General features: G+C 41.8%; 1 protein-coding gene across 1 annotated transcript; it reads right to left on the reverse strand.

The window, feature by feature from the left end:
* Positions 1-700: 700 nt before the first annotated feature.
* LOC145456181 (uncharacterized) lies at positions 701-12,312 on the reverse strand. Its single transcript, XM_080334250.1, has 6 exons — positions 12,189-12,312; positions 11,418-11,494; positions 9,617-9,665; positions 4,814-4,935; positions 3,239-3,325; positions 701-1,904 (listed from the first exon to the last, which is right to left on the reverse strand). The coding sequence occupies exons 1-6, from the start codon at positions 12,209-12,211 to the stop codon at positions 853-855; spliced, it is 1,410 nt and encodes a 469-aa protein (XP_080190376.1). The 5' UTR covers positions 12,212-12,312; the 3' UTR covers positions 701-852.
* Positions 12,313-17,400: the final 5,088 nt, after the last annotated feature.

The following is a 17,400-nucleotide window of genomic DNA, read 5'->3' on the forward strand; positions in this document are numbered from 1 at the left end:
CTAGTACTTGAAAATGCGACCTGAAACTTCTAAAATTGAGGCAACTTATTATATTATAATTGCGAATCATTCGATATCACCAAGTAGAGTTGTAAAAAGTGGGTTTAACAAGACTTTACCTGGAAACTGAGCAGTCAACACAATGACTTGGACTCGGACTCGAGTCATAATACCATGACTCAGACTCGTCCCTCTGCTCGCTGACTTGGACTCGGACTTGACTCGATGGTGAATTGAAAATGACTCGACCTGACTCGAGTCAAAACTATAAAGGTGGGATTGACTTGTGACTCGAAACCTTGTGACCCTGCACAACCCTGCACAATGAGCAGACAATGGGCCGTCTACAACGGCAGGCCTATAAACTAGGCTACAAGCTGTAAAATGTCAAATGATATGATAGCCGACAGTGCAAAATCTATGATACAAACGAAATGCAGGTTGCAAGAGAGTTTTGACTTCGTAAACAGTTTTGACATTTGACCTAACGCAAAATTTTGACTTTTTTTGACATGTCAAAAACGCCTTATCAAAGATGTAGAATTAAGGTCTTGTTGACCCCCTGAATGATTCGCGGACCCCCGGTAGAGGACCACCGGCTTAGCAGCTTTCTCGGGCATGTCTTAGGTCGCTAGCGTATACCATGTTGAGTGACGGGCTAACTGCTGACCATTACAACGTAACAAATACACCCCCCTCATAAATCAATATATATACCGCAAATTCATCTTTATTTTACGTATTCCAGGAATGCAACCAAAACGTAACACTCTATTCCGATGATTGGCAGTCACTTCGACTTCTCGACTTGGATTTGCTTCCAAGGGATATCACTTTCGCCGCATCTTTTTGTTAGACAGCTTTCGACTTCGTAGTTTCCGACGCATCTTCCGGCTCGACAGCCCCTGATACAGTTTCAGGCTTCTCAGCCCCCGATACAACTGGAGGCTCGGCAGTCCCCGATACAGATTGAGCCTTGTCAGCCCCCGATACAGCTTGGGGGCCAACATCGACAAGAACGGCTTGAGGGCTCACGTCGGCCGAAGCATCGTGACCTATTTCAACTCGAACCGTTTCCAACTTGGCTCTTGCTTCAAGTGCAGATTTCATATTGGACTTGAACGTATGGATCAGGTATGCCAGATCCGTGTCGTCAAAATAATCAGTGGCGTCATCCATCGCCGTTCTGGCTTTCTCCAAGTCGACGATGCCCGGTTCAACTTCGCCAAGTTTAACACGCAGAACGCCCTGCCACATCAACAGCCGTGCGTAGATTTTAAATTCGGAAGGCTTGGTCAGGCGGCGCTCTATATGGTACACGGCCAAGACGGTCTTCTGCAACGCGCTTTTATAATCTTTCTGTACGCAGTAATCGGAGATTATCCCGTGATCGAAGCAGGCTTGGTCCACCGCATTATCTCCGTTGTACGATTTCAGTTTTTTACGCAGATCGGTGCGCACTCCGCAAAAGAATTTGATCAAAGGCGATCGCCTCTGGAAGTTACATCTAATAACGTGATAACCCACGATGTCAAGGCCCACCATGAAACCCCGAAGCTCGTCCACGTAGACGTCGCGGTCCATGCCTTCGTGTTCGTTTCTTTTCATGAGACCGCACAGCAACAGAACGCCCCCCACGCAGCGAAGCGAGTCGACGTTGTACCCGGGCCTCGGAAAGTACAGACTGGCCCAACTCTTTATACGATGAATTGGTATGTTTGTGTCACGAATTTTTCTGTGAAGGTTCCCCACGCCTTCCCGCGTACCATCGCTCAGCATCACGGAGCACTCCGACATCAGTAGCAGATCGTGAATGTCCTCTTTACCCCGAAGCGAGAAAACCTTGTTCAAATTCTCTCTCGCCCCCTCGAAGTCACCGGCCATGTATTGGATCGCAGCCTCGCCTATGCAGATAAGAAAATATCACATAAAACTATAGAATAAGTATTACAGCTACACAGTTTTGTTTCAAATATAGATTGGAATTTGAATCATCAAACTCGCAAAAGGAATTTTAATCAATTTCAGCTCTTTTGAACTCATGATTCATACTTATAAGCACGAGAATCGCTGTAGCATTATCAGGAAAAACAGGGATTGGATAAAATATTAAATTCGAGGATAGAAACATTTCACAAATCAGATTCGAATTGGAATTAGAGCAAAGCAGCATTTCACAAATTAGATCATAATTAGATTACCGACCTCATGGTATAATTAATCTAAGTCGGGGGTCCAATGGCGTCGTTGGCCTATTCTCTGGGGTCGCGGGGACGAAAATTAAATACCAATGAATATTGGAAGAACGTCAATTAAGCGTATGCTTTCGACTTCTCATTTCTGAATATTTTAGTTCTTTATTTTTCAAAGGAGGAAAAACTAATACGAATCCGGCAAACAAAGAATGAGGTCAGTCGAAGCGTCATTTAAAGCGCCACCTACTATAACGCATGCTGGTCGGTGGTCATTTATCAAGATCAAAGCGTCGGGAGCATAGAAACCAACAGGACGGTTACGTTTCCTTCCGGGAAAATTTCCAAGTGATTGGCAGTAGTATGTGTTAACAATAAAATAAATAGACAGGACACACGTAATAGTCACGTAAATAAACACGTGGTAATCAGCACGCCAAATTGAGAGGCGGGCTCGCGAAACATTTGCAAATCGAAATTTGGCGTCGCGATAATAAAGTCTGGCAGCCTTTGATCTAAGTAGACAACTAGAATTATGGTTGTCCGACTCCGGCTGGATAAGCACGGAGATCAGTTGAACGTATCGGACAAGAAGAAGACATATAAACGGCTGGCGTACATGTTAGATTTTAAAGCGAATTACTTTTATCGTCATATTTACAATGTTACCCTGGTATGTTTGCTACTAAGATATAAGTTTTCTTCGATCAACATTATTATAACATGGCAATGTAGAGGAAATGTGAGCGTTATCATCATACTAGCCGCATCGATCATCATTATCCGATACGGGATGCTTTGCCTGCGATTTTTTGTATCATCATTGCTGACGTATATTCGTCATATAGTGATATATCTCGGTTGGGTGAAAATGAAGTTTCAAGTCTTCCGCTCGTCCCTTTCCTACATATTACAACCTTGACACTCCTCACAGCCGAAGCGTTATACTGCTCGGTGTCGAAATGCGTCCGGGTACGGGTTTGCGTAAATATCCGGTTTAATATTCTCCAAACTATGAGTGATAAATTTCTGAAGCTTGCGCCTACCTCTGTAAACCGAGATGCAATCCAGCGCTGTATCAGTTATGTGTCGCATCGTGATGCTCGTAGAATGTGACGCTTGAACGTGCGATTCTGTAGAAACGTTGCAGTGAATATAGTTGATAGGATCAGGCCTGATATCACAGGGTTGTAACCAAGTCACAAGGTTCCGAGTCACAAGTCGAATCTCCCTTTTATAGTTTTGACTCGAGCCAAGTCGAGTCATTTTCAATTCACCATCGAGTCAATTCGGAGTTCAAGTCGTCGTGCAGAGGGTCGAGTCCGATTTATATCGGGTTATTACCATATTTTGGAATCCTCAAAGTAGAATACTTTTTACAAATCATAAAAGTCAGTTTACTGAAATTGAAATATTTATTGGCAATTTTATAGTGATGACTAAAAAAATTGTCATCTTTCCGAATCATCTCCGAAACCCCCCGCTCTTTACCGTTACTGCTGGCGTGTTGCCTACAAAATGGTCGATTTTAAAGGAGGACAAATCCTCCTATAAAGGACGTATGGTAACCCTATAGTCGTTTTGTTGACTGTTCGGTTTCGAGTTACAGTATTGTTAAAATCACTTTTTACAGCGCTGCTTGGTGATATCGAATGCTGCGGATTCATGATATACAGTTTTATTCTCATTTTAACAGTTTCTGGTCGCATTTCCAAGTACCAGTACCAATAGACGAAATCCCAATAGTGTGGTTACTTTATACTATTATTCGAAATTACAATGAAAGGTCGGTCTTCGCCGTCCTAGCCTAGAGTCACACGACTTGGTCCTAGTCAAGCGCAATGATTCGAGTACAAGTCGAGTCAATACACAGATTCACTCGTGTCGAGTCCTTTTTCGTATTTCGAGAAAATGGCTCGAGTAAAGTCGAGTCACCAAAACATTGCATCCCGATAACATCCCGGCATCGTCAAGAAAAAAGCAAGAAGAACATCACTTCTCAAAATCGATACTCTTACCATAGTGTCCTATATGGTGTCGACACAAGCAAATCTCACACCCCAGTGAAATTGTATCACGTCACAATTTCCATTTGGCTACAGGCAATTTAACGGTCATTTTGGACCGGCTTGCCGAGCATTAAATTTGGTAAAACTAGTGTCAATCGGAAGCTGACTCTGCAGTGATTACGAAAATATAAATTTTATTCCGCTCGTGGCCCTGGAACCCCCACAATCAGCCTCGAATTTTTCATTGTTATGGAGATTGGCATTGAGACGCAAATATGCTATCTGGCGAAACGAGATAGTAGCTCAAGAGAAAAAGCGCCAGACAGCATTGTTCAGCATTGTTGCGTCCCAATGCCAATCTCCATAACAATGAAAAATTCGAGGCTGATTGTGGGAGTTCCAGGGCCACGAGCGGAATAAAATTTATATTTTCGTAATCAGTGCAGAGTCGGCTTTCGATTGATACCCGTTTAACCAAATTTAATGCTCGGCAAGCCGGTCCAAAATGACGGTCAAATTGCCTGTAGCCAAATGGAAATTGTGACGTGATACAATTTCACTGAGCCGTGAGATTTGCTTGTGTCGACACCATATAGGACACTATGCTCTTACCGTCAGGCTTCGCAACTGGAGCCGGAGCCGGAGCCGGAGCCGGAGCTGGAGCTGGTTCTGGTAGTTTGGTTTGACGCTTTAGAAATTTTGTCATCTCTTCCGGGAGACTTTCAACGCTATTTCTGTAAAATGTCACGTATTGAAGTGGTACAGTGTTTGGCTTACCAGTACCAGTAATTAACAAATATTTTCGTTTGTCGAGAGTCGGGTCTGCAAACGCTGTCTTGATCATAGCCTACTGAAACAAGGCCTCGTAAGCAACATTTGACCTGAGGATTAGAGAGGCAGGTCTTGAAAGTAGCGGAAATCTCACGGAAATACCTACGCGAATGGTAAGTATCGCGCTAGTCAGGACCAGGGTAGATTCTGACCATAATTAGGGTGTTGTTTTGATACAATATAGTTCAAATACCAACGCAGTCGTTTTAGTCTCAAAGAGAAGATAGTTCGGGTATGCTTGTGACCAGAGGTGATCAGTAACGAAGTACTTCTACTTTCTCGAAGTACTCAAGTAGTTTTCCTCTACTTCTGGTACTTACTCAAGTAGATCTGATTTTCGCTACTTCTACTTCGTAATATTTTGAGATCTACTTACTTACTTTTCGCTATTTCAAGTTTGTCAAGTAGAAGTAGTTTAATCCTCCAATCGGAAAGATAGCCTGAGGAATTTTGGGGCTGTTATCACGAACCATCGGCATATAATTTTCATAAAATTTTAGTAAAGCCCAGTGGATCGCGCGCAGCGGATATGGAGTAACCAGTATGATTTCACTAGAGTATCGGTGAATATAATTTAGGTAGCGGGTTGGCGTGGTTCCGTTCACACTGCATTGTCACCCTTCGTCATATCAAATATTTCATCACAATAGATAATATTATCGCTCATCATAACGTTTGAAGCTGATGTTTCGCAATCTAGCATTTACTTATCATATCATAATCTAGCAGTCCATGGCGTGTCCTAATCTGGAAAAGTGGACTATGCCTTTTTTAGTCTTAGAACTGTTTTAGCATACCAACCGTCGAAACCTTCTGGACTAAAGACATGAAATACATGTTCCGCTTTTAGAAGTACTATTTATATTTCACTCTCAATTCCTAGTATCATATAGCCTACTTTGAGTTCTAGTTAATCAGTTTTTTTTGTCTGGATAACATACACGCTGAAGTATAAAAGTAAGTGTGGTAATGCTTTTAATTTCCGGAAATAAATCCACACAGTATGGCATTTTTACGATCCACCATCTTTTAAATTAATGTTTACTAATCGCGCAAACTGTTCACACTGTATCCTTTACAACTTCTCTGTATTGCTCTTCGACTAAACTATACAGGCCTTATAATATGGGGGAGGGCACCATACCATGATATTTTCTAAATCGTGCTCAGAGGAAACAGAGGATTATAGTATCGCATTTCCATATCAATACTACCATTTGCATCCCATGATGCGGACGAATGCTTATGCTGTCGAAAATTGAATACCTCCTGGTATGCATCAATATGAATCAAGCTCTGCACCTTTTGCATAGCTCAATTTGCACCTTATTTTGACAATCCCCGTGAACGAATTACGATCGTTTTCAAAACTACTTACTTACTTGAGTAGACTTAAAGTCAGTCAATTCTACTTCTACTTCAAGTAGTATTAGGTTGCTTATGGAAGAAGTACTTCTACTCGTACTTCAGTAGATTTTTTTCGTCACTACTTCTACTTCTACTTGAGTAGCCTTCTTAACTACTTGGACCACTTCTGCTTGTGATGTACACTGCATAAAAAACTGCGTGGATGAATACAAACGTAGGTGTTATGGTAGTTTCGTAGTAGTGGAACGTTTCAGTAGCCTGTTCTCACGCTCGTGGTCGTGGTTGTTGCGTTAGACTTGTCGTTTTCTTGCGATATTTAGATTGAATTCATAAACAGATGTTCATTATAATCATTAGATAGTTCAGTTAGCTACAGGGCAAACTTTTCAGCTCGCGGACAGAACGCTCTACTTTTCAATCGATTATATAGGGACCAAGGAGATGTGGAGATGATATGCGTGTATATTCAAACAAACCAAATATTGATTCGATCATGATGTACACGCGTTGGAAACATTGAAGTTACCTGGTCATCCTCGATAACCAATTGCTCAAAATAAGGGATGAAGGGTGAACCGGATCCGGATGAACGTCAGCTGTGACGATTCTTAGAATACGATGTGGAAGTTCAACTTCTGAGGAACGATCTGTTCCGAGATTTGCTGAATGTACTTTTGACTTTCCTCCGGGACACACAATTCTGACAGAATTATGTAGTCCTACATACGCTTCTACAATATATAGATAATATCAATATAAAATACTTCTACACATATCGAGGACCTAGCACACGCGCAATTGGGTTTCCCAAGTATAACGCTAAAAGTAATAAGCCTGATGGAGTTGACAATTTAAAATCAAACTCTTGATCGAATTATGTTAATTCCGTTTAGACCAGGGGTGGGCAAACTACGGCCCGCGGGCCGCATGCGGCCCGCGACACCGTTTTGTGCGGCCCGCGAGAGTCCAAAGAAACTTTTTTTAAATATTGATAAAATACATACTCAATATCGAATTAATGTAGGGACTTGATTAAACTTTTTCTTAGTATATTTCACCATGATAATCTTAAGGCAATGGTTCCCAAACTGGGACGCACGCCTCCTTGCGGGTGTGAAGGCATCTGAAGGGGGTGCGAAGCTGAGCTCAACTGTAAAAAATTTTCGCGCTCCGCGCGATTGTAATCCGCTTCATAATTGTTGCTCGGTATTTAGTCAGGATTTCATAGTTACCTGCCATCAAACTATCCGTTAGGTTTGCTAGCATCCTGGTTGCGTTTTGTGACATGACGATAAGGGGCCGCGAAATGCTTCAACATCATAAGGGGGGGGGGCGTGTCTTAATAAGTTTGAGAACCCCTATTCCAAGGTAAATACTTCGTTTAATTTCTGGCGCGACAGCCCGATCTCAAGGCCCACGCAGTTTGAAAGGTTCAAGAAATCACAGTCACAGAAATCCTAAACGAGATTGACATAATTCGGACCACGAGTGGGATTTCAGATTGGCCACTCTACTTTAATAATCTCAGTTATGTGCTTATAAAAACCGATTCGCGCGTGTCTTAGGTAGATTCGTTCTCGGTATGCGTAGAATTGGGGTATTTATATTTTATCTACACATAGTAGAAGTGTGTTTGAAGCTAGCATGGTTATGATGCTGTCTGCATTTTGTGTCCTGGAACTGAACCAAAAGTGGAATTAGTAAATCTATGAGCAGACCGCTGCTCACAGATTTTCCGACTTTCATCTCTATAGTTTTGACAAATTGGTTATTGAAGTCGACCAGCCGATGAAATCTCGCCACTATGTTTCTGACGCGAGTACGATACCATCAAAGCAATGTTTGGTTTGTTTTAAATAAGCACATATATCAACTTCATGTCCTCACTATATTATCAAATACCAATGTTGCGTTTCGGTTTATAATCCCAATTTTATAGAGTATGGTGCGGCCCGCGAATGGATTTAGATGTTGAATGCGGCCCGCGAGCTCAAAAGTTTGCCCACCCCTGGTTTAGACTGTCTGTAATGTTTAGCAATTGACACCTCTTAAAATACGTGGGCCTTGCAATCAGGCGATTGCGCTAGCAATAAAATAAGCACCATAGTAAGAGTTTGGCTTGTCATTGTCATGTTGAAATATCTTTAGAAAAAGTTTCGTCAAGACTCGGTAATGTAACTACATCTTTTGCACTCATATCCCATTTTACTGATGCTTTCGCGGGCCGCATAAAACGGTGTTCCGGGCCGCATGCGGCTGCGGGCCGTAGTTTGCCCTTCCGTAGTTTGTTTCAACGAACAGCTCTACCGAAGCATTTCTTTACAAGCAGCAGGCCTGTATCCATACATGGCCGTTCACAAAACAGGTAAACATCATCTATTCTACGGTCTACACTGAACTGCTAAGCCATCCTAGCATTTGCTTCACAGCCTTAGAACCCAGGCTCAGCAGCGCATGTAGTATTGTCAGCAGCCGCCAGTGCTGGGATGACTCGAGTCAGACTCGTGTCGCCTTTTTCGTATGACTTGACTGACTCGAGTCACTTAGCAGAAATGACTTGACGCTTCAGAAATGCAGATTGACTCGCGTCTCGAAGTAAAATTTTCGAGTCAATTTCAAGTCATAAGTAATCGAGGTCGACTAAATCGCTATAACTTCTTATTGTTAACCAATCACTCAATAATTGTGCGTATCAACGAGCCTACATCGTTATATCAAAAATAAATTGATCGCGAACGCAGCTTACAACTTACGCTGTCGTAAACTTGCTCACCTTAACCAAGCTTCTTGTATGATTTAAATCGAACGAATATCGTTATTACGTTTATAATTGTATATCATGGATATGTAGGTTGGTAGGGTATTGCATCATATCAATTTATATATTTTTTCATGTTTCGCACGCTATCCTGTAAACATGTTTCGCATGCTATCCTGTAAATTGGCGGATAAATATTGTATATTGAGGCTCTACCGCTTGCGTAGTTTAGCAGTTCTACGTACGCGTGAGCGATAGAGCGCCCTTTGCGCGTATAATCGACTCTTTATTCGTTCCTCGAAAAATAGGGACCTCATCTGTATTTACAACAGCTACTAATCGACTAGAACAAACGCAAAATCGAATTATAGTTAAATTCACACGCAAGCCTTAAATTACATGTTGCAATAGGAACTCCAAAGCGTATTTATGGACAGCAAAAATGAAAATAATCTCACCCGCACTCCGTAATAGGGCTTTCTGACGACTCTTCGTTATCCGCATCACCTAAAGTCACAGAATCGGAAACACTCAGTCGATATCATTTCACCCGCAAGACTTCGAAATGACGCACTAGTCTCGGTCTCACAACCACCTCCATCAGATAACAATAAAAACCAGCCATTTAAAAAGAGTCGTCTGCAATGTTCCCTCCAAGCTGCGCGCGTGCGCAATTGGGCAGTCCTGACACGGTCTCTGCGCACGGAAAATCTAAGCTGCGCACAAAAAAGGCGAAGGGATGACCTTTTTTCAGTCGATACGCACTGTTGTCGAAGGGACCGCGTGGTAAGCTGGTGAGTGAGCGCAAACTTGTGAAAGTTAGAGGAAACATTGGCTCGACTGTAACCCTATAATGGGAGCATAAAAAGCGATGAAAATGCAAGATAGCGACAAGCGTACTAGAAACAGCTTTTATTTTTCGCTAGGGCTGGAGCAATACCCACTACACGCACTCCCCAGAATATGATAGTTATAGTGGTGAAACAATTAATTAATTCCAGCTCCGACTCCACCCTGCGCAGGGTTAATAGATTTTTGAGATCCGGAGAGTGGACACTTTTTACAAATCACAAAATTTATAATATCGAACGGTTTTGCGTCATACATGGCGTTCTTTATTAGTGCCTGCCTGCCCGCTGATCGGTTGCAGACTTGGACAACTAGAAAATTTTCAGCTTTTCTCAATTAGATTAGAATTAGAATTAGAGCTCAACAGTTTTTTTCAAATTAGATTAGAATTAGAAGTAGAGCTACACAGTTTTTCCAAATTAGATTAGAATTGGAATTAGAGCAACACAGCTTTTTCCAAATTAGATTAGAATTGGAGTTAGAGCTAATAAGCTTTTTCCGAATTATATTAGAATTAGAATTAGAGTTACTTAGTTCGCAGAAACTTGGAAATTTAATGAAATTGAATATGGGAAATGAATACAGCAAAATTCAGTTCATATCAAACCACAGTGCGGTGTGCAAAAGGCCGTCAGACGATGAGCGCCACATATTTTTGTCAATAAACAGCAACAACAACAGTGCATTCCCATAACCACGAGAATGGTTAACTTCTGTACACCAAGCTTGGCTCGATTTTTACTATACTTTAATAAAATATTACTTCTTTTATGGTAGCCATGGGTGTCGCCCATGTTAGTCAGAACGGCGATGTACTACTAACGTAAAGTTTTAAATACTAGAATGTCGTTCGCAGACTCCAAGCTACTCTAGCAGGCTATTGTCATAATATATATTATGACTGCACGGTGTAAGTAAGGCTTGGTACTGGATTTCCCTGCTCAAGAGGAGATATTCTTGTTAACTCACTGCAATAGTGCAATATGCCTCGGACAAAGAGTCATTTTCAGGAAAACAATAATTAGATTAGAACTAGAATTAGAGAATAGGGACATTTCATAAATTAGATTAGAATTAGAATTAGAGCATGGAAACATTTAACAAATTAAATTAGAATTAGATTACTGGCATTTCGCTCTAATTTAGTGAAATTAGACAACTAGAAGGAGCCTGAATTACCAAAAAGGAGGACATATTCGATAATTTCCTGAAAACGGAGGGGAAACCCTCCCCATAAGGAGGATGTATGGTAACCCTTAACTTGCGCCCATCCGTTGCCCAAGTCATATTACCTCGTACGAATCTTGTATAATTTTTGTGTCGGCTACGCAAGTTTGGTGGATTAGCTTCCAATGTAGACCCCGATAACATTATTGGATGACAAGAACCGCAAGCATGATAGGTACTTACCATCCGCATTGTTAGGAGGCAACACGAGGCGCATCGGAGATGGAATAATAAACGAGTCCGTTTTCTTCAGTACTGGCCTACAAAATTAGTATTTTTGATATAGTATTGGAATAGCGCAGTGAATCGTGCCGCACTGGTTGTCTACAGCGCTACAGCGCATCGACCGTCACTAAACACTTTGTAAAATGTGCGTGGCCGCCGAAGCAACATGCTACAAAGAATCAAGATCAGTGGTTCTGGACCGGGGCTCGCACGAACCCGTCGCCGGTCTCAGGGATTCGCTGTAGGGCAAGGCACATAAGGTACTCATACAACAGAAGTAGCGGTAACTTGGAATAAATATATATTGTATCTCATCGTTTTGTGTGACGATTTTGCTCTTTTAACAGTTGTTGATACACGCTTCACTTTGTGCATCAGATCTCTGCTTTCGTAATATAGGCTAAAATCAGGGTTCGGAAGGATCATGAATGTGAAGAACCAGAGTTCTAGATATACCTAAACTTCCTCGTTTGATATAATCAAAGCAATGCACAATGAAACCCGTTATATTTGATACGCCAAGTTTCGATTTGGTGCGCCGAGAGACATTGTTATATGGACTTATCTTCACGTGGGCTACATGTAATATAGCCTTAAATCGGGGTAAGAAAGTATCGTTGGAAAACATTACTTATTAACAAAGATGCTACAGAAAAGAACTTTATTTCACTAGAAGTCACTGTTTTGATAAACGCGGAGGAAAAACAGTTCAAATCTCAAAATTCTCACCTTTCATCACCGCCAGAGGCCATCTTCACCGCAACAAAAAAGTTCTAAACCTATGAACTAACTATACATAGAAATACAAAAAATGTTACCAAGAATTCACGGTTACTGACATATATGATCCAAAGTCGTGTCCTATAAATTGGGGTAGAGCCTGTGTATGCTTTGTATGAACGACGTAATACTGAATAGTAGTAGCTTAGAGAAGTAGTACTCAAACTTTTTCTAGAGGCACCTCCCTTTATGAAAGTGGAAGTTCTCGCGCCCCCTTATCGTCATATCACAAAATGCAACCAGAATGCTAGCAATCCCAACGGATAGTTTGATGACATGGACGGTTACGACTGTCGATGGGAGAATTATCAAATATAAAATTCGGACTATACACAGAGCAACAACTGGAGGTAAGTCGCGCCAGGCGCGAAAAAAATTTCCAGTTGACCGCAAGTTCGCTCTCCGTTCAGATGCCTTCACGCCCCCAGTTTGAGAACCACTGGCTTAGAGTGTGTTGGATATCACAATTTAACATGGTAAACAATTGGGTAATATAGATTGAAATAAACTCGAATATATTAGGGTGACACTCGTGCGGGGTAATCGCCAGCAACTAGTAGAGAATTGTGAAGAACATTGTATATCAACAATCGTATCGCGAAATACTATGACCTTTACGATATTCTCTGACCATAGTGTCCTAAATGGTGTGGACACATGCAAATCTCACCGCTCAGTGAAATTGGTTTACGTCACACTTTATATTTGGCTGACGGCAATTTGAGGGAAATTTTTGACCGGCTTGCCGAGCGTGGAATTCGATAAAACGGGCATGAATCGAAAGCTACCGCGGTACTAATTGCGAAAATATAAATTTTATTCTGCTTGTGGTCCTAGAACTGCATTGTTACGGAACTTGGTATTGTGACGCATCAATCTCGTATGAGCAGCTCAGGAACAAGTGCACATGAGAGTGAGAGTGTGAATGCTCCTTCGGTTGCACAACAATTGCAATCACGCTTGCGGTTTGCGCGAAGAAATAAATATCTCTCTCTCTCTATTCACCTATTCCCAAACGGCACGGTTGCGTCAAAATACAACACTCTGCTTCAATGCAACATTTGAGGCTGAGGGTTCCAGGACCACGAGCAGAACAAAATTTATATTTTCGCAATCAGTACCGCGGTAGCTTTCGAATAAAACTCGTTTTATCAAATTTTGCCTTCAGCAAACCGGTCAAAAATTACCATCAAATTGCCTTTAACCAAATGGAAAGTGTGACGTAGACCAATTTCACTGAGCCGTGATATTTGCCCGTGTCCACACCATGTAGGGCACTGTGCTCTGACTATCGCTCGGTCATACAAACCTCTCTGTTCTATCGTCCGAGAGAATCACTTAACGAAAACGCACAGATCAGAAGTATGTTATGGATAAAATGAATCTGTGGATTGAAACTTCGCAACCCTTGGATAGCAGCTCAAAAAGTCAATAACTGGTACATCTCAATCTACAATATTTGATAGCTACCTTTACCTACCTAATTACTGCTGCAAGTCCTATCTACTGCACTATATCGGCACAGTAGACAACAATGGATAAATATACGGGGGAGAGGCCACTACAAAGAAACAACTGTCGAATTCAGCGGCTCATTCCTCGTTCTGCGGCAGTGCACCTTTCCTGATATGAACCGAACGGGACGAGATAAATTTAAATCATTATTAGAGTACGATGCCCGCAATTGCGACCGTGGAAACTCAATTATTGCTCATCGTTACAGAAGACGTCTGTAAACGCAGCAGACGAAATCGCTCATTGTAAGGCGTGAGTATATCCACGCGCACGATGAAGATGGACTCAAGAAGCTGGACGCTCCAGCGCAGTGGTTCCCAATCGCGGACCCATTCGGCCGCGATTTGGGCTGAAATACCCTCCCAGGAAAAGTAGCTCCGTGTCTAAAAAGTCATCCTTCCCGTGCAAGCTCCTCTTATATAGGGCGGACGCCGCGGCTACGAAGACCTGGGTCAATGATAGCAACACTATTTCAAATGCAGGCCGCATTACACTTTGGTAAGGTATACTGCTGGCCTCAGCCGTCTCAAATATCTAAATATAATGTGGTTTCAAATCAAAGATAGAAGTGAGAAAGTAATTTCGGCAGCAGTCATTCTCTTCAGAAAGCCAACGTAATCCTATTGCAATCTAGCTACAGTTATATGTGTCTGTGGCATCGAGGTCACACATCCTCATTTGTAAGACTACAAAACTTCCACCTCCACTCGCATCGAGCGAGATAGTGTAATGTTGATGCGTCCGGCTTCTCGAGCGGTAGGTCGTGGGTTCTATCCCCGGCCGGGTCATACCAAAGACTCGATAATTGGTATCCGCAGCTATCGTGCTAGGCGCTCAGCAATCACGGATAGCATGGAGGAGAAAAACGGGGGCGCAGACTAGATGACCACATGGCCGTATCGCAACCCCGTCGTCAAATCATCTCGATGGTGTAGGGCTGTAGGCGAAAAAGAATACCATCTCTCTCTCTCTCTCCGGCACGCATTTGTTCACTGGAGCACTTCCTCGAATCGTCCCAGCATAGAAAATTATGCGAAGAATACTTGATGTGTCACCCGCACAGGCTCTCAAATTGCTATTAGAACACGCGCTATATTTCCCGGGTGCCAGAAATTGGCACGGTACTTACCTGAAGAAGAGAACCGCAAACTACGCCACCCTGTACACTCAACAGTTAGTCTACACACGATATCTTGTATTATATTCAGAAAGTTACTTTTGCTGTACATTGCCAATATTGCATATAGGCTATAATAATAAGATTCACCATTGAAGATTCGTGTCGGAAATCAGCATATTCATCTCTGGCACGCTTCTGTGTTCTGTATTCTGTCCAACTCCATTCTTAACAATCTCGAGGCTCTCGTGGAGACTCGCGGCGCCATCAATATGTATGAAATATAAATGGGTACGAATTAAATTTGCCAATCAGCTAAGAAAGCTTGACTAGAGAAATTTGGTAATGAATGATATTCTAGATGCGAGAGGATTACGATTGTGACTTTTGAGCATGTCCTGCCGATGTGAGATTTGGATGCTGAAGAAATGGCCAAATTCTAAGGCGGTGCATGGACCAATAGTTAGTTCAAAGCTGTCGCTTCAGCACTATATTTTTTACGAATAAATGGTATGAAGGAAAAGGTGATGAGGTGATGCCTTTCAGATGGAGTACAGGCAACAGATATTAATTACTTTGTTTCCTAAAGCAGTCAATCAATATTAGTTGCTAGTGATCAGATTGCGCAGGCTGCAATTGTAGAGATGGGACTGAATTTCTTCAGTAGGAAGTTTAGTAATTGACTCTATTTTGGAGTGTCACAGAATTGGAATCGATTCGAAGACCTTCTATAGCACTAACAATAACAAATCTTGTGTAAATGATATATCCTTTGGTTCTTTTATGTAGTATGGAATCAGGGGACGTGTGAAATGGGAATGAGTCACAGAATCCCGTCATATTTAGAAAGTATGGTGAGAACAACAGTTCACTTCGAATTTTGTATTCCGAGTTGGGGAACAGAAATATAATGATAATTCAAGTTTCCGGGATCCCCGTATAAAGTCGTATTTTTTCAATGAATTGAATGTGTCGTCGGAGGACGCCTAACTTTCCTCTTTCTTAAGAAACAGTGTTGAAATGCGATCGAGTATGCAAGATTGCAAGGCAATCAACGATAATTTGGGAGTAGAGATGTAGTCAACACCGCTGAAATAGTGTAGAAGCGGGTAATTCGGTATTCGAAACGAAAGATGACCTCTTGTTTAGTCAACACAGTACTATTGCTTAATTTTTTTTATTCTCCAGTTTTCTTTTATGGTACTAGAGCAGAGGTGGGCAAACTTTTGAGCTCGCGGGCCGCATTCAACATCTGAATCCATTCGCGGCCCGCACAATATAAAATGGAGATTATAAACCAAAACCCGATATTGGCATTTCATCATATAGTGAGGGCACGGAGATAATATATATGCTTATTTAAAACAAACATTGCCTTGATGATATCGTACACGCGTCAGAAACAGTGGCGAGATTTCATAGGCTGGTCGACCTCAATAACCAATTTGTCAAAACTATAGAGATGAAAGTCGGTTGTCCCGATTCTTAGAGCAGGATTGTTCAGCGATCTGTTCAGATATTTACTAATTCCACTTTCGGTTCAGTTCCAAGACACACAAAGCTGACAGAATCATAACCATGTTCGCTTCATACATGCTTCTACTATTTTTAGATAAAATATAAATACTCGAATTCTACGCATACGGATAACGAATCTATACCTGATACACGCGCCAATCGTTTTTATAAGCACATAACTAAAAGAATTAAAACTGGGGTAAAATAATTAAAGCTGGAGTGGCCGATCTGAAATCACACTCGTGATCCGAATTATGTCAATCTCGTTAAAGATTTCTGTGATTTTTTAGCAGTTGAAACCTTTTAAACTGCGTGGGCCTTGAGATGGTTGCACAAGCAATTAAACTTAACTAATTCAGGAAGTATTTACCTTAGAACAGCGGTTCTCAAACTTTTTGAGACACGCCCCTGTTCTTGTGATGGTGAAGTATTTCGCCCCGCCCCTTTATCGTCATATCACAGAACGCAACCAGGATGCTAGCAAACCTAGCGGATAGTGTGATGGCACGGAAGGTTACGACTATGGATGAGATATCTTCAAATATGAAATTGAGACTAAATACAGAGCAATAATTAGGAATTGGGTGTAAATCGCGCGGTGCGCGGAAAATATTTTCATCTGATCTCAGCTTCTCGCCAACTTTAAGATGCTTTCAGGCCCCCAAGGGGGTGGGGGGCGCCCACCTTAATTTGAGAAGCACTGCCTTCGAATTATCATGGTGAAATATACAAAGAAAAAGTTTAATGAAGTCCCTTCATTAATTCGATTTTTAGTACGCATTTTATCACTGTTTTTGTTTCTTTAGACTCTGGCGGGCCGCACAGAAAGGTGTTTCGGGCCACATGCTGGCCGCGGGCCGTAGTTTTCCCACCCCTGTACTAGAGATTTCAGAATTTTCGAAAAGTCATATCTTTTTTGGATATCGAAATTTTGAAACACTAGTATAAGTATTCTTGATTGTGTCGTCCGAGAAATAAGCATAAGCATAAGCAAACAAGCATAATAACTTT

The sequence above is a fragment of the Botryllus schlosseri genome, chromosome 14 (assembly GCF_051294905.1).
Source record: "Botryllus schlosseri isolate E-star chromosome 14, Bs_hap1, whole genome shotgun sequence".
In the NCBI taxonomy this organism is placed as follows: Eukaryota; Metazoa; Chordata; class Ascidiacea; order Stolidobranchia; family Styelidae; genus Botryllus; species Botryllus schlosseri.

Excerpts from the sequence above, each read along its gene's own strand:
- LOC145456181 (XM_080334250.1), bottom strand. The coding sequence starts at position 12,211 with ATGGCCTCTGGCGGTGATGAAAG. Across the intron at positions 3,326-4,813 it reads TCCAGTTGCGAAGCCTGACG|AATCGCACGTTCAAGCGTCA; the intron begins GTAAGAGCATAG and ends ACGTTTCTACAG. Across the intron at positions 1,905-3,238 it reads TTGCATCTCGGTTTACAGAG|GCGAGGCTGCGATCCAATAC; the intron begins GTAGGCGCAAGC and ends TTATCTGCATAG.